Raw genomic sequence first — 13853 nt, forward strand, 5'->3', positions numbered from 1 at the left:
GAATGATGAGAATATATAGAAAAAGAGATATTTGTGAAGAAGAAGAAGGGGGAGGAAGGTGGTGGGGGCGGGACTGTGGCGTGGGGTGGGCGTTGTGAAGAAGACGAAGGTGGTGGGAGAGGGGCAGTGGCGTGGGGTGGGGGGCTGTGAAGAAGAAGAAGGTGATCGGGGCGGGGCTGTGGGGTGAAGAAGAGGGGGCGGGGCTGTGGAGTGGGGTGGGGGGGTTGTGAAGAAAGAGATGGTGGTGGGGGTGGGGTTGTTTGGTGAAGAAGAGGTTGCATTTTGATTTTATTTTTTAATTATATATTATTTTTATTTTATTTTTTAGCGAGTTTACTTTTTTATATTTTTCACTCTCTTAATTTTTTTTTTTTTTTTCACGTCAGCATTTAAGGTTGTATTTAATTAAGATGAAAGTTGTTAAGGAGGTAAATAAATACAAGTTAAGTTTAGTTGCCAAACTGAGTTTTCGTGTCAAGTTCATAGGTCAAATGATGTCTTTTCTCTATTTAATTTCGCACCTCAAATGATCTCCAATTAATTTTTTATGTTGCATCAATCAAAAAATGATGGTATCTTTAACTTTAGAGTTGCTAAGATTCACTTTAGAGTTGCTTATCTTTGGAACTACGCAAAACAAGTCTCATATAAACAAGTCTATACAAACAATTAACTACTGATATTTGGGGGAGCCAAATAATTACTCCTACATGATTATAAGAGTTTCAGTATTGTGTAATAATACCCTTTTTTCATTTCATTATGCTAATATTTTGAGGATTTTATAGAGTTTCTTGATTAAGAAAAGTACATTCCGAAATTTGTAAGTCCCATTTGATAGAATAGTTCAGAAAAAGAAAATAAATGAAGGGGAAAAAAATATCCGAGGTTAGTGATTGGAAAGCATTACTAACAACGTTTGTTTTGATGTGCACTTGATTGCGTCACCAATTGAGGTCTACATGCACAGCTTCTCTTCTCTGTCTACAAATAAGGAAAAGTGTTTTCACTCAATACCGCTACTGCTCCAATAATATCATATTCTATCCAAAAACCAATTCTTGTTTGAGAGAAAAACACACAGAAACATGAAGCCAAATAGATTATGGTCTTACTCAATGGTTCTTTTGGGAGCAATGTTGTTGTTTATGGTGGCTAAAACAGAGTGCAAAAAATGTGCATTTAAGGCAATATTTAACTTTGGAGATTCAAATACTGATACCGGTGGATTTTGGGCTGCTTTCCCAGCTCAGAGCCCTCCCCATGGAATGACTTATTTCAAGAAACCTGTTGGAAGGGCAACTGATGGCAGAGTTATCGTTGATTTTTTAGGTGAAATATATGATTCATCACTCTTTCATTTTCTTAGATCCATTCTTTAAGTTTTAATTTATCTACAGTAACAGTGTAACAAGACTTTACATTATCAATGCCGTTTAATTGGGTATAATATATCAGACTTGAGCATATTTAAGATTTAAACTCTATGAGTTCCAACCTTAAGGTTCTTAGTATTTAACCTATTATATATATAAATTTATACTAAATTCAGATGAACCGAGTGCTATAAGACTGCATCCACCTCTGGCTATGAGGAGTTAGCACTAGTTAGTTGTAGGTCAACTTAGTCTGACAGTGCACATAACGTTAGCTCTTTTAGTAAATGGATCATGCTATAAAATGATATGCCTGTTGCTGCTGCAGATTCTTTCATCTTGGAGAACAAGATGCCTTAAATTCTGTTCTTTTGTTTGTCCCATGATAAGGCGTTAAACTCTGTCAAGTTCTTAAATGATCTACAACTTCCCTGCATTAATTGGTTCTTGCGCTAGTTAGCTAGTTTCTAGCTAAAAGCCATAAAAATGGTTTGTCTTATATGTTAAATGTACGTTACAGAAACGGAGTAATGGTCTGTCTTAGCAGTTAAATGTTATACGTTACAGTCTTACAGAAATGGAGTTATCTGAATTCTGAAAAAGGCATGTGTATACAGACGCGTATCGGATTAAGTTTCTTAGCATTAAACCTATAATATTTTAAAGTTATGGGTTTATACCTATTGTTTGTTGCAATTTAAATGAAGTTATATATATATATATATATATATATATATATATATATAAATATATGCTCCGCGTAAAAAATAATGGGTTCATCTACGGATATGTTGCCTCCGCCTTTGTGTGTATGTGTCAAGAAGAATAATTAGCTATAAAACTGACCTTAAGAAGTTAGAAAGAAGATATCGAAGTGAAAAGTGTGACCATTTCTTTGTTAGTGTCTTGTCTTTAATTAAGGTCCTGTAAACTTTTGGACTGAGGATAGGAGATGGGATTACAGGAGTTTGCAAATACAAGAAAACCAAATAGCCTAAGCTGGAAAAAAGAAAGGCAAAGTTGAAATGGTCCATGTATGTTCTTATTATCATTGGAAGGTTTTGTTTGTCCATATAGGTTCTGTCCTAGATCCTTATCCTAACTATTGCATCCGTGACCTCTTCATGTGGCTTAATTTCGATTTACATTTAGCCCCTTTGAGTCTTATGGTCCCTAATTCTTGCCACCATATCATAGCACTGATGAATCACAAAATCTTGAATTAACTAAGTCTCCTTTTTTCAAGAAGTATAAGATGTAAGTAAATAAGAGCGTACCATCTCTAACAATAATCTTTTAGATGAGGTGGTCATACAGTTAAGCATTATATATGACGGCAAGTAGATGTCACTGTTTCAAGTCGCACCGTCACTCATTATAAATTAAATAATTTTCACGTGTTTGACTATAGTCTCTCATACAGCTTAAACTTTCAGATTGAGATGGACACACAGTTAAACAAGAAACATATACAAGAATGATTTTTTGGCTAATAATCTGGATACTTCACACAATTATATATGTACTTAGGAAAATATTAGTCCTTCTTCATCCTGCCTCTCCTCAAATGTAGTTTTACAGTTTTTTCTAAGTTCCGTTGTTCCCTCATGTGCAGCTCAAGCAATTGGCTTGCCATTTTTGAGTCCATATCTGCAATCAATTGGATCTGATTACAGACAGGGTGCTAATTTCGCAACATTAGCATCCACAGTTCGCTTGCCACAAACTTCCTTATTTGTAACTGGGGTTAGCCCTTTTTCTCTTGATATTCAGCTTCGACAGATGAAAGAATTTAAAGCTAAAGTCGATGAACTTCCCCATAAAGGTAATAGTACCATTTAATGTTTCATTCCACAATGAATAATACATTGTATTGTTAGCCATAACTGAAAATGTCTGAATCTTCAGGGAAAACTAGTCTGCCTTCCCCAGATATATTTGGAAAGTCACTCTATACATTCTACATAGGCCAAAATGACTTTACTGGAAATTTGGCAAGATTAGGAATAAGTGGAGTAAAAGAATTTCTACCTCAAGTGGTTTCCCAAATTGCTAGCACAATCAAGGTAACATCTTTGGCTTTCGATGTCCTAGTTCTCGATGAAAATTAGTTGCTCATGGACGTTTTTGTTTACTTAATTATATTTTCGATATATTTTTTTACGTGTGGCCTAGTTCTTTTTTCTTTAGTCAGACACGTGGTAATTCATAAATGAGTGAATGTGGGATTTGAACTTAGGATTTTTGTCCGTTTTAATATTATGTTGAAGCGTGTGACCATTTAATTGAAAATTTTCAGTTAGCTTTTAGATAGCATATATGTATCTACTTAAATATGTCTATTCATCATGACTTTAGAATATCTTAAAACTATAAATAACTTCTGTTTTCAATTTTAAGGAAGACTTTTAACTCGTTTAGAGCATTGAACCGCGAGACAGGGCTTTCAAGAAAGATAGTTGTTGAGGAAGCATCTGACTATGAGTCCGTTCTCAAACTAACTGACCGGCTAATACCTATTTGATGGTAGTTTTTTTTTGTTTTGTTTGCAGGAGATATATGCATTGGGTGGGAGAACATTTTGGGTGCTAAATTTAGCACCAATTGGATGTTACCCTGCATTTCTGGTGGAACTGCCTCATAACACTTCTGATATAGACCAGTTTGGTTGTTTAATATCATACAATAATGCAGTGGTGGATTATAACAATATGCTAAAAACAACATTGGCAAAAACCAGAAAGGAACTTGCTGATGCAAATGTGGTATATGTGGACACTCATGCTGTGCTCTTGGAGCTATTTCAACACCCCACTTCTCATGGTACTGTTTGTTTTCTTTTCCTTTTAAGATACTGAACAGTCCAACTTTTTTGTTTGAATGCCGCAAAATCTGACATACATCACTTTAACCGCTTTTTTACGGCTAAAAAAGATACTGGTTTTCTGCTCATATGGTTAGGCAAAGCTCCAAGCTTTTTAGGCCCCATTTGGTCATGAATAACAGTATCTTTAACTTTCATTCAAGCAAAATTCATATCCAAACACAATTCAAATGCTCTTTTTCAACTTCAACTTCAGCTTTAGATATCATTTTCTCACCTGAAGTTGTGAGATTTTCTAGATCTACTGTCCTGAAAATGCCAAAATACTTCTTGAATTGTGCAACAACTGGACCTATGTCACTTTTATAACACATGCCAGCCAACAAAGTAGATATTTCTTTTCTGCGAAACTAATTATCCAGTGGGAAACAATGTCAAAATGGTTGCTATCTGTCCCATTTTCAAGAGTAAAATGAAAAGTTACCTCTAGCTAAAAGATCTAGAGTTACCTTTCACAGTGCTGCCACTGTAAACCTCTACAAATTTCCAAAATGTTGAGTTAAAATTTAACGCTTTCGATGATGGAAGGAGTATATATTCTGTCGTAATCGTTTGTTTTTTGCAGGGCTAAGATATGGAACCAAAGGATGTTGTGGATATGGAGGTGGTGCATACAATTTTAATCAGCAATTGTACTGTGGAAATAGCAAACAGGTAAATGGAAAAACAGTAACAGCCAAAGCCTGTAAGGATCCACAAAATTATGTAAGCTGGGATGGAATACATGCTACTGATGCAGCAAACAAACTCACTACATATGCCATTCTTAATGGTTCTTATTTTGATCCTCCTTTTTCGCTTCATCACTATTGTAATATCCAGCCTATTGGTTGAATACTGTTTTGTTTCTGTGTTTAGAAATAATAATAAACCACAACTTATGTCTCATTACTAGACAAAGGAATGAAAAGTTTCTGGAGTATATGCTTTCATTATTATCGTCAAGTTCATCACACTTATCTGCACTCGGTGTTTACATCAGAACATGTAATGTTGCCTTTGTGTAAACACGAGGTGTTTTTCGGTAATTGATATGGCTTATCTTTAAAATATGACAGATAATGGAAACTTTGAACAAGGACATGATAATTGAAAGATAATTGATCATCCCATAACAGCAAAACATCATGTATGAGTTGTTAATCCATATCCTAATCTAATTTTCTTTAAAAAATACAATTCATCAATATCCATATGAGCTAATTTAATCATTAGGTATGGATTTAATTTGTGAATAGAAGTCCTTCTCCTTCTTAAACTGCGATTAAACTAATGCATCACCAGCAAAAGAGAAAAACAAAAGATACTCCTGATTACATCAGAAACGCCATTTTTCAAATGGCTTGAAGCATTTATAGCCGTAAGGATTCTGTTGACTTCTCTTAAGGGTTTTAATCAAATGTTATGAGTATAAAAGAAAATTCTTAGCTTACAGATCAATCTTTAGCACAAATGCAGACAGCTCAACAGAAGATTATTCTAAAATTTCAGGTTGGCCCATACATTTTAATTGAGGGGAAAAGGTCATATGTGCTGATCTTTATGTTTTATAAAATTTTGCTTTTACAAATTAAAGTTTTAGGTAATAGCCTTTTTACTGTCAAGATAAAGTTAATAATAGAAGAAAAAAAAAAGAGCCTGAAACCGCAGCTAAAACATAGTGAGGTGACTTCACTAGTTATTGTAAACTTCGGATGTTTCTTTCACTTTAGAACAGTCAACTTAATATTTAAATGGCATAGTAAATATTATAACATTATCAACTAATGAGCTTACTTTAGAAGATTCTAATCATTTTGGAGTTTCTTTATTGGACTAAATAATTATCTTCAACCAACCATAAAGTTTATTTGATGACAGTTTGTACACTCAAAAGGAATCTCACCTTTTATGCATAGTTTTCTTAAGAGAGAGCCTATTGCCTTTTATATTTTATTCATTTATTTGGAGGGTGTTTTGGGCTTGAATTATGACCTTGCCACCTATAAAATATTAAAATCCTATCTGACAAAAAATTCAAGGAACTATCCATGAGATTCTGTTTATGATTCATACTACATTGATTTCCTAAAAAATGAATTTGGTGACACATGAATGTATATACACCTTAAAATGGAAAGGACACAAAAAATGTGAAAACAACAAAGTGAAAAATAAAAATCAAGAAAATTGAATCAAGGAACATAACTATTTTCAAGAACTGGTTGAGTTCTAATACCTGAAGCAGAAGGCATTCTGCTATTCCCAACCCAAACAGTATCCAAAGCCTCACTTTTTTCAGATTGTCTCTCCATATTCCCTCTCTTTTTTAGCCTAATACATTTGCATATCAAAGTTCCAATCACAATCAACAATATTAATCCAACAATTCCTACTCCAAATCCTATTACCCACCATTTCCATTTCCCCCCTTTCTTCTCATCTGGCTTCAATGAAGGAATCACTATGGCGAAATGGCCTTGTCCCTGCGAAATACACATGTTGTTCATTGTTACGTTGCTGAATTCGATGGTGCCATTTGTGACAAATCTAACACATGTCATTGTCTCATTCTTCTTGTTGTTTTTGTCTTGTGGCAAAGATATTTGTGGAAAGTGAACCAAAATGTGATTTGCCATGATGTGGAGCTCAATCATTCCATAATTTTTTCTGCTTCTTGTTGCATCATATGCTAAAAAGCCTATGACAGGAGTAACAAATGTGTAATTTGGGACATCATAGTATTTGGACGACAAATTCCCAAGATTTTCATAGATGATGTCAAATCTCTTAACAAAAGGCCATGGTAATACACTTGATGGGATTTTGAAGAAGCTAAAATTGGCACCTCTTCTCCAAAAACTTCCACTTCTAAGGCGAACAATTGAACTTTCCATGCCTGAAAAATTTGAAGGAAGGGGAATATCATACAATTTACCCGTGTATCGTTTCGTCATATTCTTGATTGCATAATCATGAATGAATGAATCCAATGAGTCTCGATCTAACGTATGACTTGATCCTCGTACAACATTTAATGGGAGTAACAACAAAAACAATAACAACCAAGACATTAGTGGGATGACGTGACATATGTTGTTATTTGACCCCATCAAAAATCCCGAAATGACCTCTTCATCCTCATTTCTTCATAAACATTAAAATCTTGATCTTCATAAGCCTATGTGACAAGGAAGATAAGCATGGAGGATCACAACTAGATAAAAAATGAACCTGTCACAAATAAAAGGCAAGGGTTTTGGGGATATTAATCAAGAATTGACATTGCTAATCTCCTTGGCAATGCCCAAAATTTTGAGACTATGAGTTGTATGAGAGGTGCTGGACTCTTAAAGGTGGTGATTGATAAATGACACAAACAAAAGATTATTTAGGTGATGATTGATAAATGACACAAACAAAAGATTATTTAGGTATAATTAAAAAATGGGCTTTTAAAAATGTGGTACTAATATTCTTGTGGGTTGGCTAGAAGGAAGATTAGGGGCCTAACGTTAATCTGGCGCCTTAAAAAGAAATGTACTACACTAAAAAAGGGTCCCTTAGGAATTGTTCTATGTTGTTACTCAATTTGTTTAATCAAGTTTGTGACAATTGGGTTAGTTGGAAATAGAATATGTAATTATTTTTATTCTTCTAATCCATTACTTGATAAATTGTGCCAACTGGGCTTTTGTTGGGATCAATCTTCCAAGAAGGACAAAGCTACGTATATACAAGATTTGTCCAAAATGCTTATTTTAAGGAGGTGGGTTGAATGGTCCATTTTGCTGGTAAAATCTATCTGTATTCGAAGTTACCTTTTTGCATATTAGAAGAAAAAATCTATCCTTTTGTATATTAGAAGAAAAAATCTATCTGTATTCGAAGTTACCTTTTTGTATATTAGAAGAAAATCAATGCATAGAAGAAACCTTGGTGGAGAAAATAACAGCCGATATATAGTCCATTACCGTACATGTTCAGTTTTTTTCTTCTTGAAGTTTGGTTGAAACATAGTTTTGCGCAAAAAGAAAGGAAAATTATTTTTGCAAAAACTCTTTTCCAAAAATGAACTTCTTTCATATAACTATCTGGTATTCATAATGCATTAGCCGGAAAATTTAAATTCGTGCCACATCAAACACTTTAAAGTAGAAGCGCTCACTTACCAATATGTGCCTCTGATAATTTAGGCATATTGTTCTTGAGATAAGTGTGCAGATAGCCAGATATGGTATGTGAAGGAATTTTTTTTTTACTCTCACTACAAAAAAATTATCACTTAATTTATATTATTTTAACCTTGATTTATACTTAACTAAGCGAAATTTATGTGATTTAGGGTAAATATATAGTTGTATTAATTTTTTTTGGTACGAGGATACTAACTTTGGCCGGCAGAGGTGACACGTGGATGTTTATGCTGAGTCAACTTGGTGCATAGGTGGCTTTAGTGCGGCCAACTTAAGATACCATACGAGCCGAAAGCTCACATCCACAAGCCAGGCACTATGCATTAAGAATAGGTCTCTTAGTGCTAACACTGCAAAAATACAAATGTAAAATTCATCCTTTTTATTCTAAAAAACTATTGTTGACATACTTAACAAAAAAAAGAGGAATTCACCAATTATTTTTTGTGTGCATTTCTTTAATCATCACCATATGTGTTTGGTATATTATTGGCTACTTTAGTAAAACAAATTGGTTAGAACTTGGAATTCCTAGATTCCTCTATTTCGAAATCTCCAACATGGTAACAATATTCTAAGAAAATATGAACTTGTCATCTTGTTGTACACATGAATACTACTGCTCCATTCATTTTGGGGAAAAAAAGGGGGGTTAGGAGTATCAAATTCGGTCTCAGCACAGACATTGATTTTTCAATTTTTTAGAAATTAAACTAGCACAATTTACTACATAAAAGGACTTAAATCAAACTTTATAATTGAAAATAGTTTTTAAATAACAACCAAGATGACAAATAATATGGAATGGAGATAGTGGTTTCTTTTTTTCATAAAAATTTAGGGGTTATTTAAAATTTAGAGAATCTTTAAATTCACACTTAAATATATGCACTATACAAGTTTCTAAATAGACTGAAAAGATTCTTACAAACAATAGGTCTAATAAAATGCGATAATCACAATTAAATTTTAATATTAATAATTTTTAAATCATCAAGATTGTGATGAAATGGAGAGGATTCATTTGCCAGTAACCAAGGTTCTCGAGTTCGAAAAATCTGTGATAAAGAGCGGTTCACCCTGTAATGGGTCTTACACAATGCATAAATCGGTCCAATAAATTTTGAATATCCAATACTGAATAATTATATCAAAAATTAATCTTATATAATTGGTATCGCCTACATAATAATTTGCTTCAATTGTGTTATGTGACTTTTGTCTTCGTCTAATATTGAGAGAAAATTATACCAACAAATGAAAAGTGCTTCAATTTAGAAAAGAACAGAAAAAACAAAGATTATGAAGATAGGGAATGGACGAATGAAAAACCAACAAAAACATTTGTTTTTATTGTGTAATGTCCTAATGCAATTCATTCTAATAGAAATTAGTTTACCAACAAATGAAAAACGCAACTCCTACTTGGAAATAAATAGAAAACACTCGAAAAATGAATATGCTACGTAACAAAAGGGGTTTAAAAAAAGCAGCTTATAAGCCAAAAAAAAAAAGTTGGGGTAGGCTAACTTATTTTTTTTGGCTTATAAGTTGTTTTCAGCTTATAAGCTGTTTTAGATAAGTTAAGCCAAATTAATCCAATTATTTTTTTAAGCTTATTTTAAACACAAAATGACTTTAAGCTGACCAGTCAAACACTCAAAAAGGCTGAAAACAGTTTATAAGCAACTTATAAGCTAATTCAAACGGGCTCTAAACAAAAAGTAAGATTATGAAGATAGAGAATGGACGAATGAGAAAGCTGAGAAGTTCCACGTATCACAGACCAAATCAAATTCTATTGCCAGAAAGAAAAGAGAAAATATGAAAGGATAAACAGAAGTAGGAGAAGCACACAAAATTCCCTCAAGAAAAAAAGTACTCCTTGGGGATTTATCAAGAAACCAAAAAGAGATTTTTAGAGATAGACAAGAAATAGAGGCCAAGAATCCAAACATACACAGCCACCCCAAGATTCCAAGAATTGGCCAAATGGCAGCAGCAGCAGCAGCAGCTTCTACTTCAATGGCGGCTACTGCCGTATTTGCCTCTCGTTTCCCAGTTTGCTCCACCACTAAAGCCACCCCAGTTCGCTGTTCAGCCACCCCTTACCTTCCACCCCGCCTTTCTGCTACTTCCTCCTCATCTTCCATCAAGTTTGCTGGTATTATATACCCCTCTTTGCCTTCTTCTTAGCTTTTGTGTTTCATTGCTATAATGTCTCTTTACTTTACTTATTGTAATTGAAGAAGACTACCCATTGAGGTCACACTTATAGGCATAAAACTAAAATACTGTTCCAGAGTAAATTCAATGAGATGTACATGTAATTAGGGGGAAGAAGCCAATTAAATATAGGCAAATGGTGCTTTGTGCTAGTGTTTTTCTAGAAATATTCTTCCTTTGTCGTATTTCTAACTATTCTTGAAAGTTTACATTCGTTGTGTGAATCTTCCAGTTGCTATGATGATAAAGTGGTTAAGATTTCGATTTTCTTGTTTAAAAAATTGCTAATTTGTTAACCATTTCACTATTGTGTATGTTTGCTAGCAATTTGAATTGAGGTTATACTCGGAGGCATGATTCTATTATACTAAAACACTGAATTTGAAGGCAATTCTTCAACTCTATTCCATGAAATCAATAAATTTGGACATAGAGTGCTTTGTTTTATTAGTATCCTAGAAAGATCTGTTTTTTCCCGTCATTCTACATATGATTGAGAATTTGTGCTGTAGTCCTTCTAGTTGCTATGCTAAGAAAGTTGTGCAGATATAGACCGCTGAATTTAAAAAGGTGTTAACTTGTCTCTGATTTTAATTCTGTATGTTTAAAAACAATGCGAAGTGATTGTTGCTAGATTGCGCGGTTGTGTGATAAAATTGCTTTCATACAGTGATGAATTGAGTAGAAGCTTACTTTATTTGTTCTTTAGAAGCCATGTTTGGCAAATATGTTTTACCCTTTGCTAGGATGTTAACTTGATACTCTTTCCATTTGCTCATCTACCGCTCAATAATGATAAAGAGCGAGCCTCCTCATACACCCCGTGCTACTCAACTTAGGTCCTAACTCCTCTGGTTAACTCAATTTTTTAAAATCTGATCTGCGTCCAATCTCAACAAGTTATAGTGTTGATTATTCTGTCAACATGTGCATTTGGCTACACTTTAAGGGTCCTTATAATAAGGGAAAATAATATCGTCCTCAAGGAATAGTGGAGTGCTTGAGGTATAGGATTAGGACTAACAACTGGAGATCCAAGGTTCGGATAACAGCTACAACAGTCTGTGGGTCCATCTACTCAAATATTTGTGTGCAAGTTGACTAGACACTTGTGCTTGTGGCCTGTAGCAAGCTGTATTGTGGATTAATCGCGGTGCGACAAGATGACCCGCACACAACAATCTTTATAAAGAAAAAGGGAAAAATGATATCTTCGATTGTCATTCAACTTTAACTAGGCATTTCTTTTAGACGTTTGTTCCACATTCAGTAGAATTATGAATGTTACACGTTTTGGTAGCTTCAGTGGAACCTAAATCTACTATCTTTTACATGTTTTGGATTCTTTTTGATGAAGTAGACTGACATTTAACCTGCTTTTGATAAATTTATGTGTAGATTTCATTTGTTACTTTCAATTGGATTCTGAAAAGATCTAGATCAGATGAAAGTGACACACTTTGCTGGTTTTAATGTTGTTACTTAAAGTTAAACCTCACATAACCTCATAAGCATCGCCTATTAAGTGTGCTGTTTGCTATATACTGAAGTTCAATACTTATTCATGTTTTTGTGCTCATCATCTTGTGTTAACATCCTTACCAGAGCCCAAGAGGTCTTCGCTACTCCAGGTCAAAGCCTCTTCATCAGAAGAATCTGGTGCTGTTGATACTAGTGAATTGTTATCAGATCTAAAAGAAAAGGTAAACTGGACACTTGCCAGCTCAGATCTTCTTTATTGCACTCACTTCAGTCATTTGCTATACACACTCTCTCTCGGCTACATTAGTAGCTTCATTGTTGAATACATAACATTGTTCTGTACATAGTCCAAACTCTGAGAGAGTAAGTTTCTTGTGAATATTTTACTACCAAACCGGTCATATTGGTATATTTGTTTTCTATTTTGTAGTTTGAAGCAGCCACTAATGCTTGCATTAGGATAGGTTGTCTACATCACACCCCTTGCGGTGCGGCCCTTCCCCGGACCCTGCTAACACGGGGTGCTTTGTGCACCGGACTGTCCTTTTTTTTAATTTTTTTTTTCTTTTTGCAATTGTTGCTGTGTTATAAATGATTTATTTAGGTGCTAACACTATGAGTTTTTTGGTTAATGGCTTACAGTGGGATGCTGTTGACAACAAGTCTACAGTTATAATTTATGGAGGTGGGGCAATTGTTGCAGTTTGGCTGTCTTCAATTGTTGTTGGTGCCATCAACTCAGTTCCGCTGGTAGGTTGATCAATGTGATACGATTGTAATGGGTCTTCTCCCCTCTACAGTCCATTTAATTTCCGTAAAACAAAGTGATATGGTGTGGCTTTTTATGGATTTTCTATGTGGTTTCATTTGACTATCCAAATCACTAATCTTTCTTCTTTTTTCTGCAGCTCCCAAAAATCATGGAGTTGGTTGGCCTTGGATATACTGGGTGGTTTGTCTACCGCTACCTTCTCTTCAAGGTAAGACTTTTGGACTGTGTAGCTACTCGCATCATCTTTTATGTACGGAACCCAAGCACCAAACAAGCAGTGCAGAGTTGGGTTTTGCTAAACATCCATCTTTCAGCATGCTGTTATTCTACTTTCCTTCTAGGGGGTGGGTTTGCTAAACATCCATCATGGACCTTGGAGATTGGCTGTTAATTAGATACAACAGATTAATAGCCTGAATTTGCGAGACCTTGTTTTCTTTTGAGAAATCTGCCTTTAGCATCAAAGTTGGTAATGACAATTATAGAGTTTACCTTTTGGTCTGCAACACATCTTTTACCATAAGACGAAGCATGTGTAGCAGGTCCTTTGGGAACTGAGTCAAGTTTTTGGATAAATCCATGAGGAAATATACTCAGGCTGAGAAAATCTAATTGCCTATGTAAAGGCTTGCATTTAAAGGGCACTTTTTTTTGGTTCTGGAGATGGTTACTAACTAGTGGTTTGAATATCTTTGTCTTGCTGACAGTCAAGTAGAAAAGAATTGGCAGAAGACATTGAGCAGTTGAAGAAGAAGATTGCAGGAACTGAATAGATGCCAGCATCAATTCTGTACAATGAGGCATATGCTCGTGTGAAGTAGAGTAGATTTTGATGTAATTTTATTTTATCCGAGCAACATCTTCAAATAAGATTCTGTATTTACCTTACACTTCATTCTGCTTATAAATCATATAGCATTTCCCTCTGTTTCTATGAA

At 34.5% G+C, this 13853-nt stretch overlaps 3 protein-coding genes across 3 annotated transcripts; 2 read left to right on the top strand and 1 right to left on the bottom strand.

Annotated features, from left to right (window-relative positions):
* Nucleotides 1-253: 253 nt before the first annotated feature.
* Nucleotides 254-5195, top strand: LOC132645492 (GDSL esterase/lipase At4g01130). The gene is made up of 5 exons (XM_060362505.1): nt 254-1332; nt 2992-3201; nt 3285-3442; nt 3929-4199; nt 4826-5195. Exons 1-5 carry the CDS (start codon nt 1089-1091, stop codon nt 5092-5094), a joined length of 1152 nt encoding a protein of 383 aa, XP_060218488.1. The 5' UTR covers nt 254-1088; the 3' UTR covers nt 5095-5195.
* A 1172-nt stretch (nt 5196-6367) lies between these two features.
* LOC132645494 (uncharacterized) lies at nt 6368-7714 on the bottom strand. The gene has a single exon (XM_060362508.1). It carries the CDS (start codon nt 7350-7352, stop codon nt 6435-6437), a length of 918 nt encoding a protein of 305 aa, XP_060218491.1. The 5' UTR covers nt 7353-7714; the 3' UTR covers nt 6368-6434.
* Nucleotides 7715-10254: 2540 nt separating this feature from the next.
* On the top strand, nt 10255-13853 carry LOC132645496 (protein CURVATURE THYLAKOID 1A, chloroplastic). Its single transcript, XM_060362511.1, has 5 exons — nt 10255-10599; nt 12267-12364; nt 12786-12893; nt 13052-13123; nt 13623-13853. The coding sequence occupies exons 1-5, from the start codon at nt 10428-10430 to the stop codon at nt 13686-13688; spliced, it is 516 nt and encodes a 171-aa protein (XP_060218494.1). The 5' UTR covers nt 10255-10427; the 3' UTR covers nt 13689-13853.

The sequence above is a fragment of the Lycium barbarum genome, chromosome 6 (assembly GCF_019175385.1).
Source record: "Lycium barbarum isolate Lr01 chromosome 6, ASM1917538v2, whole genome shotgun sequence".
Lineage (NCBI taxonomy): Eukaryota > Viridiplantae > Streptophyta > Magnoliopsida > Solanales > Solanaceae > Lycium > Lycium barbarum.

Coding starts and splice junctions, on each gene's coding strand:
- LOC132645494 (XM_060362508.1), bottom strand. CDS start 7,352: ATGGGGTCAAATAACAACATATGTCACGTCATCCCACTAATGTCTTGG.
- LOC132645492 (XM_060362505.1), top strand. CDS start 1,089: ATGAAGCCAAATAGATTATGGTCTTACTCAATGGTTCTTTTGGGAGCA. Junction 3,202..3,284: donor CGATGAACTTCCCCATAAAG/GTAATAGTACCA, acceptor CTGAATCTTCAG/GGAAAACTAGTCTGCCTTCC. Junction 3,443..3,928: donor AAATTGCTAGCACAATCAAG/GTAACATCTTTG, acceptor TTTTGTTTGCAG/GAGATATATGCATTGGGTGG.
- LOC132645496 (XM_060362511.1), top strand. CDS start 10,428: ATGGCAGCAGCAGCAGCAGCAGCTTCTACTTCAATGGCGGCTACTGCC. Junction 12,894..13,051: donor CCATCAACTCAGTTCCGCTG/GTAGGTTGATCA, acceptor TTTTTTCTGCAG/CTCCCAAAAATCATGGAGTT. Junction 13,124..13,622: donor ACCGCTACCTTCTCTTCAAG/GTAAGACTTTTG, acceptor TCTTGCTGACAG/TCAAGTAGAAAAGAATTGGC.